Here is a 14599-nt window from a genome sequence, read left to right as displayed (position 1 = left end):
AGGTAGCTTGCCTTGAGTTTAAATGTTTAGACGAAACCATTCTGTCCCCCTACCTATTACACATCCTATTTTATGATTTCTACAACTTTTTTAAAACCTGACTGGAATATGTAAGGGACTGATCATGAAGACTATTCAAAGAAGAGGCTGTAAAAGACTGAGTCTTCCACCTGTTTTAATTTCCTAAAATACTCTGGTTTCAAATATAGACCCCTATGAATATCCTACATGGAAAGAAGCATACATATTCATACCAGAATTTGAACAGCTTGGTTGTGCTATCAAAGTACATGAAATTTGCTATTTTTCAGTTAGAGGTAAAATAGAGATGTATCTACAGAAAGCTGTATCATTAAATGATATCAATTAAGTTCAAATAGTACTCGATATGTTTACAGACAGTTGAGGTTAGATTTTCCTAAAGAACAATAATCAATTTACACCAAGGAATGGTAAAGGAAAGCTTCTAGCAGCATGAGCACTTACAGTATGTTAAGATATGTAACACACAACTGTTGATTTACATTACAATTATAAGTCTTGATCAAAAGATAAGTTTTAGAACAAATAAGTTTAGTAATAGTTCAAAACTTGAGCATCATGTACACAATTTATACAACTAGCTGTTTGGTCACTGGAATTGTTTGAAAGTGATGTATGCTGCATGATTCCTTGTACCTTGCTGGCACACAGTTGACAAATTATAATTTATCAAACCCAAGCACATACATTATGAATTGCGCACTTCACATCACATGTCTGTAAACGGCAATTTTGATTTATATATTGCCAACATAAAGCACAAAACCATACACAAGCAGATGGCACAGGACAGGAGATGGTACAGCCTGAGATAGGAGTGACTCAACGAAACCTGCCACAACAGCGCACTACAGGTACAGAACATCAACACAGGTGCTCTTCTGTACTGCTGACTTCTACCTTTCAAACCACTTCATTTTGCACAAGTTTAATGAAGTATTTCTGGAGAAACCCAATTCTTTTACATGTCATGATCAAGGCACGGGGGTCCGAGTCCACTTTGTAACACCCTGGAAGAAAGTGGAGATTACACATTCCAAGTGTTGACAAGCTCTCAATCTAAACAGGGCTTTCCACAACAACACACACAACTTAATACACTTTCCTTGTATTGCAAAATACTGATAAACACCTGCTTAAAAACCAGACAAATCTTTTCATTAAACAGACTTGTATGCATACTGCAGCTTTAAAGGATGACATAGAATAAATATAATCTATTGCCCAGATGAAAATATACATCAGTTTCATTTTTAAGCTTTTTGGCCCCCTTCTGAAATCTCCACTTCAACTTTGTTAAAATTCCTATTTATTGTGAAAAGATTATTGCAAGATAGGTCTAAAAGTTAATTTCAGATGTATGTTTTATAAGATTCTGTACAAATTCTTCAGCAATTTCCCTGTGGAATGTAACACTGCAGAAAACATTAGCTAATATGCTGGGAAGCACAGTAATTTTCACTGTATAGAGCTGGCAAAAATATTGTTTGTCAAAGTTCTCCTTTTCTGGAATATCCCTTAGCCAACAAAAACAGGCTTTAACTAATGAGTTGATGGAAAAAACTAAAATATTTTCTATTCTGCAACTACATGTAGCTGATTAGTAACATCCAGTCATTGTGAACAAAATATGCACAACCAAATATGTAGCATGTCCTCCCCAATTTCAAAAATATATTACAACTGTAAGTATAACTGGTAAAATACACCAGATGTCATGAAAGCTTAAACTTTCTTTCCCTGTTACATAAGCTCCAAAGCTGCTGCATAACTACAATTGCATTATATTGGAATGACCATGTCCATGCTTCTACAGATCTTAACATCTAAGGCACAACTTGCTTGGAATCTTTCTGCGGTAAACTGGTACATGTGGTTGTCTTCAACGAGCATTTGCGATGAGGTGAGATTCTTCCAAGTCGTCCTGAAAAACACAGTATTGAGGGTGTTAGATGACCTTGCCAAGCTGCTTATTCAAGCTTAAGATTTTTTTTCTTAAGCCAAAAAGGGTCTTTCCAACTACTGCGCAACAGAATTCTAAAACTTGTAGGACAAATAAGTCTAAATGATGTCAACATAGGGTTTTGCTGTATCCAGATCTTCACAACTGACCAACTGGTAAAAGCTGGTATGTACTTTACTGTAAAGCTTACAATTTAAGCTTCACGTGTATGTTAGTAACAACATAATTTAGTTGTTCCATGGACACAGGTTAATGTTAGTATGTATTTTGAAACTAAAAAAAAAAACATAAGAAAGGCATTCTGTGTGAGTTATGCACTCAGATGAACATCTCTGTATTAAAGTAATGTACACTTGTATCTCAAGGATATAGTATGATAATCTTGCTTTCTTACGCAACAAGTGATTTTACAAAACCCTGTGTGACATCTAGAGTTATGACAGACAACATCCAAAAACCACTCCCTAAACCTACAGCATGCATTTCATTAGTAGACAGATATGCTATACCTTCTTTTTGAATGGATTGGGCAATTGCATGGCATTCTGTAAAAAAAAATGAAATTCCTTCGTTATGACAAACAAGTGAACAGTGGTTAGTGGTAGTTTACACATAGAATGTCTCACCAACATAGGCTCGGTATCTTCTAGTCGCTCAAACCCCTTCTTTCCAGACCTTGAGAACCAGCTCTGTGGTGAAGCAACAGGAAAAGACAGAGAAGGGATGTCACTATTATCGCAGGTACTATTATGTTCAAGAGAAGAGAAGGGAAAGGGGTGCCTTCACCACAGGTAGGACAAAGAGGAAGAAGTGCAAATAAATGCAATCTAGGATGTGCCTGCTTGCAAGAATGTAGGACTACAGTATTATCCTTGAGGAATGCATGTAAAAGATCACCAAACTACAGAAGACAGGTCACCAGCTCCACCTACCTGCTCCTTGCAGCATTACAGGCACATGGCAGACTTAAAGCAGTAATACATTGTATAAAACATTTCTAATTACATGTTTACATTAATGTCAAAATTGTACTATTTAGTTGGATTATCTATTAACTTTTTAGCACAGTAAGCAACCTGAATACAGGCTTAAAACAGTTTAACTATCATATATCAATTCCATGACATGCATTTTGAGTATCAACATATTAGCTTGAGAAAATTACAATGCATAAATTCACCTGTACTATTTTACCTTACTCCCATCCAATCCTCCAATGATAAAGTATTCAATGACAGATAACTGTGTTACTTAATGAAGTCAAATACATGTAACACTAACTGCCACTTGCACTAACTCTTACCATTGGTACATCTCCACCAATAGCCTGGAAGTTTGCACGTCGTTGTTTCCACCAGATGGTGGCTACCAGAGCGATGACCACAAGGATGACCAGCACAGCGATGAAGAACGCCAGGGCGGGGTCCAACGTCTCGTTGTCATGGTATTCTGTGAGAAAGAGTGAGAATGGGACCGGGTCAGGATTTTCTGTTTTTGGCTTGTCCTTAGTTGGAACCTACTGTTTGTTGCCATATGAGTCTTTGACCAAGAATAGTGAAACGTCCTAGGTTTGACATATTTTATACAAACGTACACAATGCAAGCACACATATAATCAATTTACGTGTTTATAAATTTTATAAGGGGAAAAATCCTTGAAAAATCCTAAATATCTGGGCTACAATCAACAATATTGTAAAGGATGGGCTTTAGCTAATCTTTAGCAAGTATAATTTTATTGTACAAAGCTTTAGCTAATCTTCGCTTCAAACTTTTACAGATTATATGCAAACTTTATTCTACCGCAGTAATTGGTCATTGAAGGAAAAAGGAGAACACTATATAACTATACACAAACCATGGATGTATGTCATTCAGATAACTTTTTTTCCCCAAATGTCCTTCCCTGTATCATACTCACGTGGGTCATTGTGGGAGTCCCCAAGGGTAGTGTTGGTGCCATTGTTCACATCCCCTTGGATAGTGGTGTGCACTTGTGGAATGGTCTGTGTTGTCATCTTCTCTGCTGGTTTGGTTTCTGTGGCTGGTGTTGCAGGTACCGTTGATGGCCCTGGTGTGGACTTCTTGGTTGGCTCTACATACTCTGTCGTGGTGGTGGGCTTTGCCATGGCCTTGGTTGTTTCCTCTGGTGTTGACGGTTTCTCTGTCTTGCTCTCTGTGGAAGCTGCACCTACCGGCTGTGCTGTAGGAGTGCTGGCATTGGTAGACATCGGTGCCGGAGTGGCTGCTGATTCGGTAGTGCTGGCCTTGGTTGAGGCTGCTGGTGTACTCGTACTTGGTACCACTGTGGTGTTGGGACTAGCCTCGGAAGGAACCACGTCGGGTGCAGGGGTGGATGCGTTGGTCTGGGAAGGAACCACTTCAGGTGCAGGGGTGGATGCATTGGTCTGGGAAGGAACCACTTCAGGTGCAGGGGTGGATGAATTGGTCTGGGAAGGAACCACTCCAGGTGTAGGGGTGGGTGCGGGAGTGTTTTCTGTGGAGTTCACTTCCACTGGAGCATCAGCAGGTACTGCTGGAGTCGTTGTTTGCAGGTCCCCGCCACCTCCTCCAGGACTTACTGAGGCATTGGGCTGTGGTTGTTCTGTACCATCTGTACCTCCCTGTGCAAAACAAACTGTGTGGGAAGAGGGAGCAGAAAAACAAACACTGTAAGATTACTCCACTTTCTCCCTCCCAGAGTTGTTTACAGAGGAGTTGTTTACAGAGCTAATTTTGGCACACTAAGGTATTATATATATAAAGGTGGCCTCTGTGAGGACACTTAACATTTATATAGTGTTTTTCTTGTGATAATCTCATTAAACTGTCTTTGTGTCCTCATTCCTACACTTAAAGACAAGCCAGGATGGCTGTATTTCATATGAATTTGTGGCAAAACATACCCTTACAAGTCCCTTGTTTTATAAGTTATAAAAACTTAGCAAATTGTTGAAACCTTCAGTGCTCTGATAAGAGCTATGCCTGTGATATTCCATACCTCACAAGGGTACATTGGTAGATCTTTTTAAGATTTGCAGACACCGATAAAAGCAATTTACACTGAGCCATTTTAACGAGCTGTTACACTCACACACGTGATATCACGTACACGACACGTCACATGGCCAGGTGTCAGAAGGTCACTGAAAACAGGTAAGACAGGGTTCCACCCACACTACTGCACACCTCAACACTGTAATGTACATTGTGTAGGTCCCCCAAACTAGGCAAAATGTGTTTCAGGTCACAATCCTTTTCAAACATTTCTCGTTCCGGCTTTGTACATGTACCTGTCTTTACTTATTGTAGAAATACACCATGATCTTTTATAGTAAATTATACATTTGTATTACCCTGTCCACTTGCAAACAAGCAAATGATGGTAAAAACAAAACAAGTTCTACCATACGTAGTTACTTGCCAAGTTGGTATTAAAATTAGTGCGTCATCCAAGAAAGCCCCAAATTATATACCTTGGGGCTACATTCATGTCTTATCTTTTTTTGGTTGGCGGAGCGTCTATTTTGGCATCTCAATGATTGTTGTTGGAAATGTTTAACAACAAGGTTGGTGCTTACATACCACTTATACTGATGTTTACTTTCTGATTACTTCCTGATTACTTTCTGATAATTTACTTTCTGATTTAGATAAGACCAAAACAAGAGGTATAAAACATCGTTCAAGAAAGTCAACAAAATCCAAAGCAAGATGAAGAAACTATGCCGTAGAGCTGAAAAGAACTGATCTATTCGGAAGATCGGATTTTACATGGTCTTTGTGTTCGTCCTGTGAAAAGGCAAATACTTTTCATGGAGTCGTGGAAACTACTTATTCCCGGGAGTCGAAAGAAGATTTTAGAAAAATAACTTGCTTAAAGAGATGAGAGAAGTCAGATCTTTGCTCACAACGAAATCAAAGTGACCATTTTCTATCTTGTGCACATTTTACCGTTCTTTAAGCCTCTGAATTTCTTGTTCTAGCGGTGAAAAAAATAAGACAAGTAACGTTAGCATCGTCGCCTCTCGAGCTACGTAGTTAGTTCTCCGGTCCTAGATCGACCTAGACTTTCTCGTCAAAACATCGGGAGGTGACATCCGAAATTATGCTTGCGAAAAGTTGCCCCAAAAATATTTTGCGCTGACGTATCGTTATGCAATGTACATACCTGTTGGTAGAAGTAGGAAACAGGAAAGGAAAACCAGCCCACAAAGTTTTGACACGTCCAAACCCGCCGCCATCTTGCCCCGTGTTCGGTCTGTCCTGTCGGACTGGTGACGTCACACGCTCCTGACGTCATTGCGCCTTGGGCCAGACAACATCGGTAGAAAAAAAAAGTTTTGAAAACCTGGGACAGAAATAAAAGTGGCCTTTCGAAAAGTTGCTGTTAACATCTTAATTCACAATTTCAGGATTGGTTAAGGGACATTTTTGCTCAAAGTTATAGGAAACAAACATTATAAAAATGTCACTTTCACTTTATTAAATTCAAGACCTCATTGATCATGGGTCGATTAAGAGAGTATGATACCATCAATGTCTAGAGATACTAAGTACCTTTTCCAAATTACAAAAAAAATTTCAAGGATACGTCAAGATTCTCTTGTTTGCCATCAGAAAACGAGGTTGATCTATCATAAGAGAGTTCAGTTTAGTCTTTAGATGTAAAAATACAAAGAAAACACAACTACACTGTCAAAAATTCATATTCTTTTATTGATAAGTACTAGTATTAATAAACTTAATTTCTAATGATGTGATATGCTAATTGTTCTTCTTTTCATTTTTGAGATTCTTTTCCCTCCACTCCAAAGAAGATGCTAAACATGTAGTCACATTTGTGTTCCTTAAGGTACTCCAGAAACCGCCCCAGTTCCATGTGGTAATCATTCCTCAGTCCGTAGTCGCCATGAGCCTCAAATGTCAACTCCTCAAACACTGTAAATAGCCTGAAATCAGCCTCCTCATTCTGATCCTTACATTCAGCATCCTCCCTGTGTTTACATGAGATGTGTTTCCAGTTTGGGTACCGCAGTTTGTGCCAGTATTCCTCGCAGTACTTTGTCAGACCTTCCACACAGATGATCCCCGGCTTCCCAGGAAGACAGAAGCCTGTCAAGTCTAGCTCCTTGGCCAGGGCGGGAATTTTACGCAACAGCTCTTGCCGATAGATGTGGTGACTGTAGATCCAAAATCTGGACAAGCTTGTCTGTTTATTTACTTCCTTTCCTGTCTGTGTATTCATGCTTTGCAGCTCAGCATAAGAAAGGGTGATGTGTTTTCCTGCATTGTCCTGTATCCACTGCACCAATGGCATTGTGCAGAGCTCCCCTAAGTCTAAAGAAGCAAGAAAAGTATTAAGACTTTTGTTGATGTCCTTTTGCTGCTGACGGGACAGCTTGGAGCTCCTCAGGTGGATTGTTGGCAACACCTCAGGGTAGAGTGGAGGGAAACTGCACCACATGGCAACTGTGGCCTGTTTGGACAGAAGACAGCATGGTTAATAACAAAGGTTTTACATTTGTACACAATCTAAGTTAACCAGCAACAAGCACTGTCTAGTTAATATAACGTAAAAGTTATTCCCAAATAATATTTTTTGAAATTATTCTGTGCTTCAAAAAGTCTCTTAACATATTACTCTGCACTATCAATAATTATAACAATACTAGGCAGATGCTGATCTTTGGGAAAGATGTATTAGCTTCTTTGTTGTAACCAAATTGGAGAAATATCAATTGGGGTCACTTTGGAAGGGCATTGATCAAAGATTTCGAAAAGTTGCTATAAATTCTACATATTGCAAGCCAATTGAAGAAGCTCAACCTTAAATCATAAGATATACAAACTCAGAAAGTTCACCTTTGGCTCATCGATTTCAACGTTAAGAGTGAACTCCAGTCTCGGGGGCGGGGCCTCCCTCGGCCCGTCCACAAACCGGCGGATGTCCGTTGGTGCCGCGGGGTTGTCCAGCACAAGTTCGTCACCCCCTGGATACATGCTCATCAGCATGTCCAGCTCGGATAGCTGAAGCTCCAGTAGATCTTTCCGAATTGCCATTTTTCATTTGGGAAAGGAAGGAGAAAACGTAAAGATAATTGGTTGGAAAGTCGAGAGTTTCTCTACTTGTCCAGCTCAGCAGCTGGGGGAGAGGGCATCTAAATACAGAAGTTATCAATCTCGACTTTGAAAAATGATCAAAATAAAAGACATGAATGACTGTTAGAAAATACTCGAGTTATATTATTATTAAAGAATTGATATGATTTTATCAGGTTTCTTTTTCTATAAGTGTAGATATCTATCTTCCAACCTACGCACTGTGTTTTACTGCCCTTAATTGGTGTCAAAGGGTAAACCTTGTCTTTTACGGGGAACGTTCAGTAACTTATCTGAGTGAACCTCTAACAAAGTACAGCGATTTTCATATGGCTACGATGGCATATTCAGAGTCTTCATAATCATAAATCTGTAATAGATTTTTACAAAACTCTATGCATTGTCTTTGTAGTAAGTATATAAAATGTATCTCAATTACCAGTAATGTTATAAACGGTTTGTCCCCAGTAACATATCCCATCATCCTTTTCTAGTGTACGTGCGTTTGGAGAACGTGAGATGCGATAACTTGGTAGGTTTTGTGCCTTTTTCCCTTCGTATGAAACATTTCCACAGAATGTAACATTAGGGAAGTGAAGGTAGCTTTATATAGTACGTCTGGTCTATTTTACAGTTGATAGTTATGCTAGATGCGCCAGAAGTTAGCTAAGTTGTGAACAGCCTCATGCGTTTTGTGTGCAGTTTTGGGGGAGGGGGGCATCGTTTCTTTCAAGGTCTCAGAACACAGTTTTTCGCCTATGGGGATTTACATGGTTAAGGACCCCAAAGTGAGGTGGTTCGACGACTCAAAACCTATAGAAAGGTGCAGATACAATTTACAAGAATTTAGTATGTTGAAGTCGAGGGTACGACCTACAACATATCTGAAAATGAGCATAGATTTGCCTGCTCGTTTTTCTATAAAAGACACTTTGATTTGACCCCCAGCGGAGGTCATGGAACTGCAGGCGACGAACAGGAAGTGCCGGTAACAGTATCAAGGCGCAAATTCCCGCTGGCCGAAGGAGCAACGTAATCCAACTTATACCGTATCAACAACGATCTATTCCTCTACCATTCACCACAGTTTCCACCTCGCTGTTGTACACGGAAGAATAACTACGGCCTTTGCAAGTACTGCGGTGCACTATTTTAACCCGAACTACTTTTGGGGACGGGGGTCGCGTATAAATACTGTGTTCTGAGACCTTGAACCAACTTGACCTTGGATTTCTTTTCATTCATACAATAAAACTAGTCAAGATATAAAACCGTACCAAGTTTTAGAACAGAAATCCAAATGGTTCCTGAGATATGGCCAACTTTGCACTTCGGCGCCTAGCACAGGTGTCGGCCCTGTACAAGGACTATCTGAGGGGCCGCTAGTTGGTCTCATTATCTCAACAAATTTAATATTCTGGTTGACTTTTTCTTCTACAAGATGCTTGCCAGACCACATTCTACCGCTCTGAGTGATTTGGATTGGGGGTTAGTCTTTTTTAGGGCGGAAAAGGGGGGGGGGTCGAGCGGGCTTTAGACCGCACTAAGTCCTATACTTAAGCATAGGGAGCGGTCTTGGCGGCCGTTGCCATGGTAACGGAGGTTCTGACGGTAACGAAAACGTTACAGTTCAAGTCAGCCGAGGTCAATTCCTAACATATCAGTCGAATTCAATGTTATTACCCGTCCCTGGGGAATTAACGCTGTGATTCAAGGTCTCAGAACACAGTTTTTCGCCTATGGGGATTTACATGGTTAAGGACCCCAAAGTGAGGTGGTTCGACGACTCAAAACCTATAGAAAGGTGCAGATACAATTTACAAGAATTTAGTATGTTGAAGTCGAGGGTACGACCTACAACATATCTGAAAATGAGCATAGATTTGCCTGCTCGTTTTTCTATAAAAGACACTTTGATTTGACCCCCAGCGGAGGTCATGGAACTGCAGGCGACGAACAGGAAGTGCCGGTAACAGTATCAAGGCGCAAATTCCCGCTGGCCGAAGGAGCAACGTAATCCAACTTATACCGTATCAACAACGATCTATTCCTCTACCATTCACCACAGTTTCCACCTCGCTGTTGTACACGGAAGAATAACTACGGCCTTTGCAAGTACTGCGGTGCACTATTTTAACCCGAACTACTTTTGGGGACGGGGGTCGCGTATAAATACTGTGTTCTGAGACCTTGTGGAGCAGCTAGGAAGAGTAACTGCGACTTTATTCAGTTTACCGCCTTTTTTGAGCTGTCGATTGGAATTTCAAGACAAGGAATGGTTGCATTTGGTTTACTCTAGAGTAGTGATAATCACAATTTGTTTCGTGTAACGTTATTGTAATGTAAAATTTTGTTACAAATTTTCAGGCACTTCACCATAAACCAAATTATATGGAGTAAACTTGCAATAAGACTTCTATGATGTGATTTATTTCTGCATTAATTTTTCAACAGTTGTGTACCATAAATTTCTTGTCACTTTAGGAGAGTTCTTTTTATAACAGAACAGTGACTAAACCAAACTGCATTTCTAGTTTTTTCATAGGCAAGTAGACAGCACACCGCCACCATGGACTTCCAGAACCGCGCTGGCGGGAAGACGGGAAGCGGCGGGGTGGCCTCCACCTCGGAGACCAACCGTGACCGCCGGGAGAGGCTGCGACAGTTGGCGCTGGAAACCATCGATCTCAACAAGGACCCGTATTTCATGAAGAACCACCTGGGGTCGTACGAGTGCAAACTGTGTCTCACTCTTCACAACAATGAGGTAGAGAATAGTTCTCTGTAGTGCAGGGCTCTAGCCAGCGTCCGTTTTTCCGTCAATTGACGGAAATTTGCTGCGTGTGACGGAAAAATTTTAAAACCAATCTGTCAACCTTGACGGACAAAAATTCTAGGTGGAAGCTACAGGTGGTTTGGAGACGCCGTCCACGGCCGTAAAAGCCACACACTGTTTGTTTTGCTATTGTTATTATTGTTGACGAAGTGTGTCGGCACCCTTTAGCATACGATAATCTCATTAAAAACCCGTTTTTCAAGGTCTCAGCTCAGTCTTTCTAACTCAGTCATGGAAGACTGTTTTCGCGATTTTCGCGACAATGGGAATTGGCTGACGGAAAAACATTTCGAGCTGGCTAGAGCCCTGCTGTAGTGTTGATTGAACTTGATTCACACCAGGGTTCTCCTTAGTGTTTGTCCTTCTGTCATCTGACAAAACCTTCTTGTTGTTGCTTTGATTTGAAAGACAAAAATTAGACATAATCAACACACAATTATATAAATCTAAGCAAGATAGCACACAATGATAAATCCATGCAGTGAATGAGTGGCTGTAACCTATAGTTGTGTAAGGCATTGATTTATATTCAGGGTTCTAGCTAGTGCATTTTAGCGTAGTGAGCCACTACGCTAAAATTTCGTGACCACTACGCTAAAATAAGGGCCACTACGCTAATTTTTAACTAGTGTAGTGGTGCTTTGCTATCATTTGCTTGTTCAACAATGTCTAATCAATGTCTGAACAATGAAAAATGATGATATGCCATTCAAAACTGACCAAAAATCCTTCAAATTACATGTGATGTCAACTTTTAACTCTACAATGTCAAAATCTCACTGTGGAAGGGCCAAGACCCCCCTTCCACACCAATCTCCTGATTGGTCGCTTCTCTACAATGCCATTCCCACTACACTAAAATGAAATCCTGGCTAGAACCCTGATATTCCGTACAACTGAACCCTGTCTAATTATGTTGTGTCTAATTAAGTATTGAAATCTTAATAAAGTTAATGTGTTGCACAACTGTTGATGACTATGATGTTACTAACTCTTTTGCTGTCAATCCCAGGGAAGTTATCTGGCACATACCCAGGGAAAGAAGCACCAGGCCAACTTGTAAGTTCTATTTATAATTGTATAAATGCGTTGATATGAGAATCTAACTTTATTAATGTGTTCAGTAGAACTGTTGACATTGTTCATGCAATACTAGTACACCTTTCTCACGCGGTGGCCATGATAGATCTAAAACGAGTTCAATGAGGCAAACAAAAGACTGTCCATCATAATTAGCAGTTCAACCAAAGAAAGCGTGGCAATTAGGAAATAGACCAATAAGAGAATGGCTGCATGTCTGTCAAATATTTGCATTATTATGTTTTTATTTTGCATCTCTTGAGGGACTATGGGATCAGTGTACGCTACTCTAAATTGCTATATCTTTCGGTTATAATATTTATTACTTGATCTTGTGTTGTGAAAATTTGTGTGGTTTGGGTGAAAACTAAATGGCAGCTGATTTTAGAAATAAGTTTTTGTCTGTTTGCCTCATTGACCTCGTCTTCAATCTATCATGGCCGCCGCGTGAGAAAGGTGTATAGGCTCCAACATTGTGCCCTAGGGAAAAGCACATCACTCGGTCAGAACAATACCTGATCTTCCTTTTGTGAGAGGATCAATTAAATCTGTTTGGACATGCAGCTTGTACTGCTCAGTACAAAACTATCAATGTGTTACTAGTCTGTCATGAGGCAGTTCTCCAGGGATGCAATACAACCAACCAAAAGAAGACAATACTGGTATATGATAACAGTAGTTTGAATCAGAAATAATGAATGATTTTTCCTACCTCAGGGCTCGCCGTGCAGCAAAGGAAGCTAAAGACTCCCCAGCTCAGCCAGCTCCAGCCAGAGACAGGGTGGAAACTAAGAAGTTTGTCAAGATTGGCAGACCAGGTTACAAAGGTAAGCTACATGTTATATACTTGTACCTGTTTTCTCTACTAGGTGATACTGTGGACTTGATTTGACCTTCTCCCTAGTGTTTAATTGTATTACCTAAGGAGGTTTATATGTCATATTAACACATCTTGTAACTGTAAGGTCTAGGAGCTTTTAAAGTTGAGTTCTTTTTTTCTCTTTTTGTCCAGTTACTAAACAGAGAGATCCAGAAACAGGACAACAAAGTCTGCTGTACCAGGTAGGTCAGACTGCTTTATTGCATCATTGAAGTTATTTTCAGGTTTACAGAGTCTTATATCAAGGAAGACTAGTACCTGTGACATATTCCCATAGTTACACACAGTGGCACCATACCATATGTGGCACGTCTATAGGCTAGCAGCCGGCTTTTGTTGTTTTCTCTCAGATTGACTACCCTGAGGTGGTGGAGGCCATCTCCCCGCGACATCGCTTCATGTCTGCATACGAACAGAGAGTAGAGCCCCCTGACAGACGCTGGCAGTACCTCATCTTCGCAGCCGAACCGTACGAGAACATCGCCTTCAAGGTGAGACTGTTTCTACACCTGCTGGAATTCCTGCAACCCTCTTCATCATGAACCTAAAATGTCTGCAAAAATCCTTGTACCCATTGTGAACACTCCATCTTCTCCCTAACATAAAAAATTAAAGCCCTGCCAACTTAAAGCCATCTATAGTATTAGTATTTTAACTGAAAACACTCAACGAAACAAAACATGGTGAACATGCAATGCAGTATGTTTTACCTTTGCTCTTAGTTCAGTTGTGATCACTATATGGCAAATGTCTTCTGCCCATCGCAAACACTTCATTTTCTCCTTACTGGAGAAATGAAAGCCCAGCAAACTTAAAGGCTACAGCCATCTTGACTGAAGACACTCATGAAAACAGAACATAGTGAAACACACAGTTTAGGATGTTCTAGTAAAATATGATGTACTGCTTTGCTCTTGCTTCAGTTGTGATCACTATGAGACAAGTGTCTTTGGTTTGTGCCCCACAGATCCCCAGCAGAGAGGTTGATAAGAGTGAAGGGAAGTTCTGGACTCAGTGGAACAGGGAGACAAAACAGGTACAGCCAAACAACGTTGTAGGTGTAACCATTAAACTATACAATAGTATCTTTGACAGTTATGGATGTGTCGTACAAAACAGTTTGAAAATGTTGTCATAAGTCAATGGTAGGTGCTGTTATAGCTTCAATAAAAAAACTATGGTACAACAAGAAAATCGTGACTACATGAGAGTAAGGATAGAGTTGCGTGGAACCTTTTCAAAAAGAAACAAGCGTGAGCCTTTTATCATTCTTCTGTGATAGACACTGTATCTAACAGTTCTTTTTTATCCACCCAGTTTTTCCTGCAGTTCCACTTCAAGCTGGACCCTAAGCAGCAGCCGAATGTGCCGCCCTCCGGCCCGCCCCAGAGTGGCCCTCCATCCGGCCCCCCGCCCGGCCCACCACGCATGCCAGAACCACCCTCCAACATGGCCCCACCAGGGGGACCCAGGTGCCCACCCCCTCCGTTTGGAATGCCGCCTGGAATGTTCCCCCCAAGAGGACCGCCGGGAGAGGGGGGACCCAGGGAACCACCAAACATGCCCCCAGGGTTCCACCACGGCCCTCCCAGAGGTTTCATGGGTATGCCTCCTGGTCATCAACATGGGGGTCCTCCTACGTCGCAGCCCGGGCCCCCACCCACGAGCCAGCCCCTGGGGCCGCCGGGCGGGCCCC

General features: G+C 41.0%; 3 protein-coding genes across 5 annotated transcripts; 1 reads left to right on the top strand and 2 right to left on the bottom strand.

Annotated features, from left to right (window-relative positions):
• Nucleotides 1–157: 157 nt before the first annotated feature.
• On the bottom strand, nt 158–6348 carry LOC118432033 (mucin-2-like). 3 transcript variants are annotated; one of them, XM_035843531.1, is made up of 5 exons: nt 6177–6348; nt 3927–4643; nt 3309–3454; nt 2632–2694; nt 158–1966 (listed from the first exon to the last, which is right to left on the bottom strand). In XM_035843531.1, exons 1-5 carry the CDS (start codon nt 6247–6249, stop codon nt 1925–1927), a joined length of 1041 nt encoding a protein of 346 aa, XP_035699424.1. In that variant the 5' UTR covers nt 6250–6348; the 3' UTR covers nt 158–1924. The 3 variants fall into 3 exon arrangements, with proteins under 3 accessions (XP_035699424.1, XP_035699425.1, XP_035699426.1); XM_035843532.1 differs by lacking the exon at nt 2632–2694 and adding an exon at nt 2515–2550; XM_035843533.1 differs by lacking the exon at nt 2632–2694.
• A 400-nt stretch (nt 6349–6748) lies between these two features.
• On the bottom strand, nt 6749–8166 carry LOC118432038 (RWD domain-containing protein 2A-like). The gene is made up of 2 exons (XM_035843539.1): nt 7871–8166; nt 6749–7484 (listed from the first exon to the last, which is right to left on the bottom strand). Exons 1-2 carry the CDS (start codon nt 8066–8068, stop codon nt 6789–6791), a joined length of 894 nt encoding a protein of 297 aa, XP_035699432.1. The 5' UTR covers nt 8069–8166; the 3' UTR covers nt 6749–6788.
• Nucleotides 8167–8559: 393 nt separating this feature from the next.
• On the top strand, nt 8560–14599 carry LOC118432032 (splicing factor 3A subunit 2-like; the record flags this gene model as incomplete). The annotated part of the gene is given in 8 exon segments (XM_035843530.1): nt 8560–8639; nt 10642–10874; nt 11956–12002; nt 12741–12850; nt 13036–13085; nt 13254–13394; nt 13871–13939; nt 14221–14599. Coding segments are annotated over 7 exon segments (994 nt in total), but the record flags the coding sequence as incomplete, so codon positions are not given.

The sequence above is a fragment of the Branchiostoma floridae genome, chromosome 15 (assembly GCF_000003815.2).
Source record: "Branchiostoma floridae strain S238N-H82 chromosome 15, Bfl_VNyyK, whole genome shotgun sequence".
NCBI classification, from domain to species: Eukaryota; Metazoa; Chordata; class Leptocardii; order Amphioxiformes; family Branchiostomatidae; genus Branchiostoma; species Branchiostoma floridae.
This window is presented reverse-complemented; position numbering and strand designations above follow the sequence as displayed.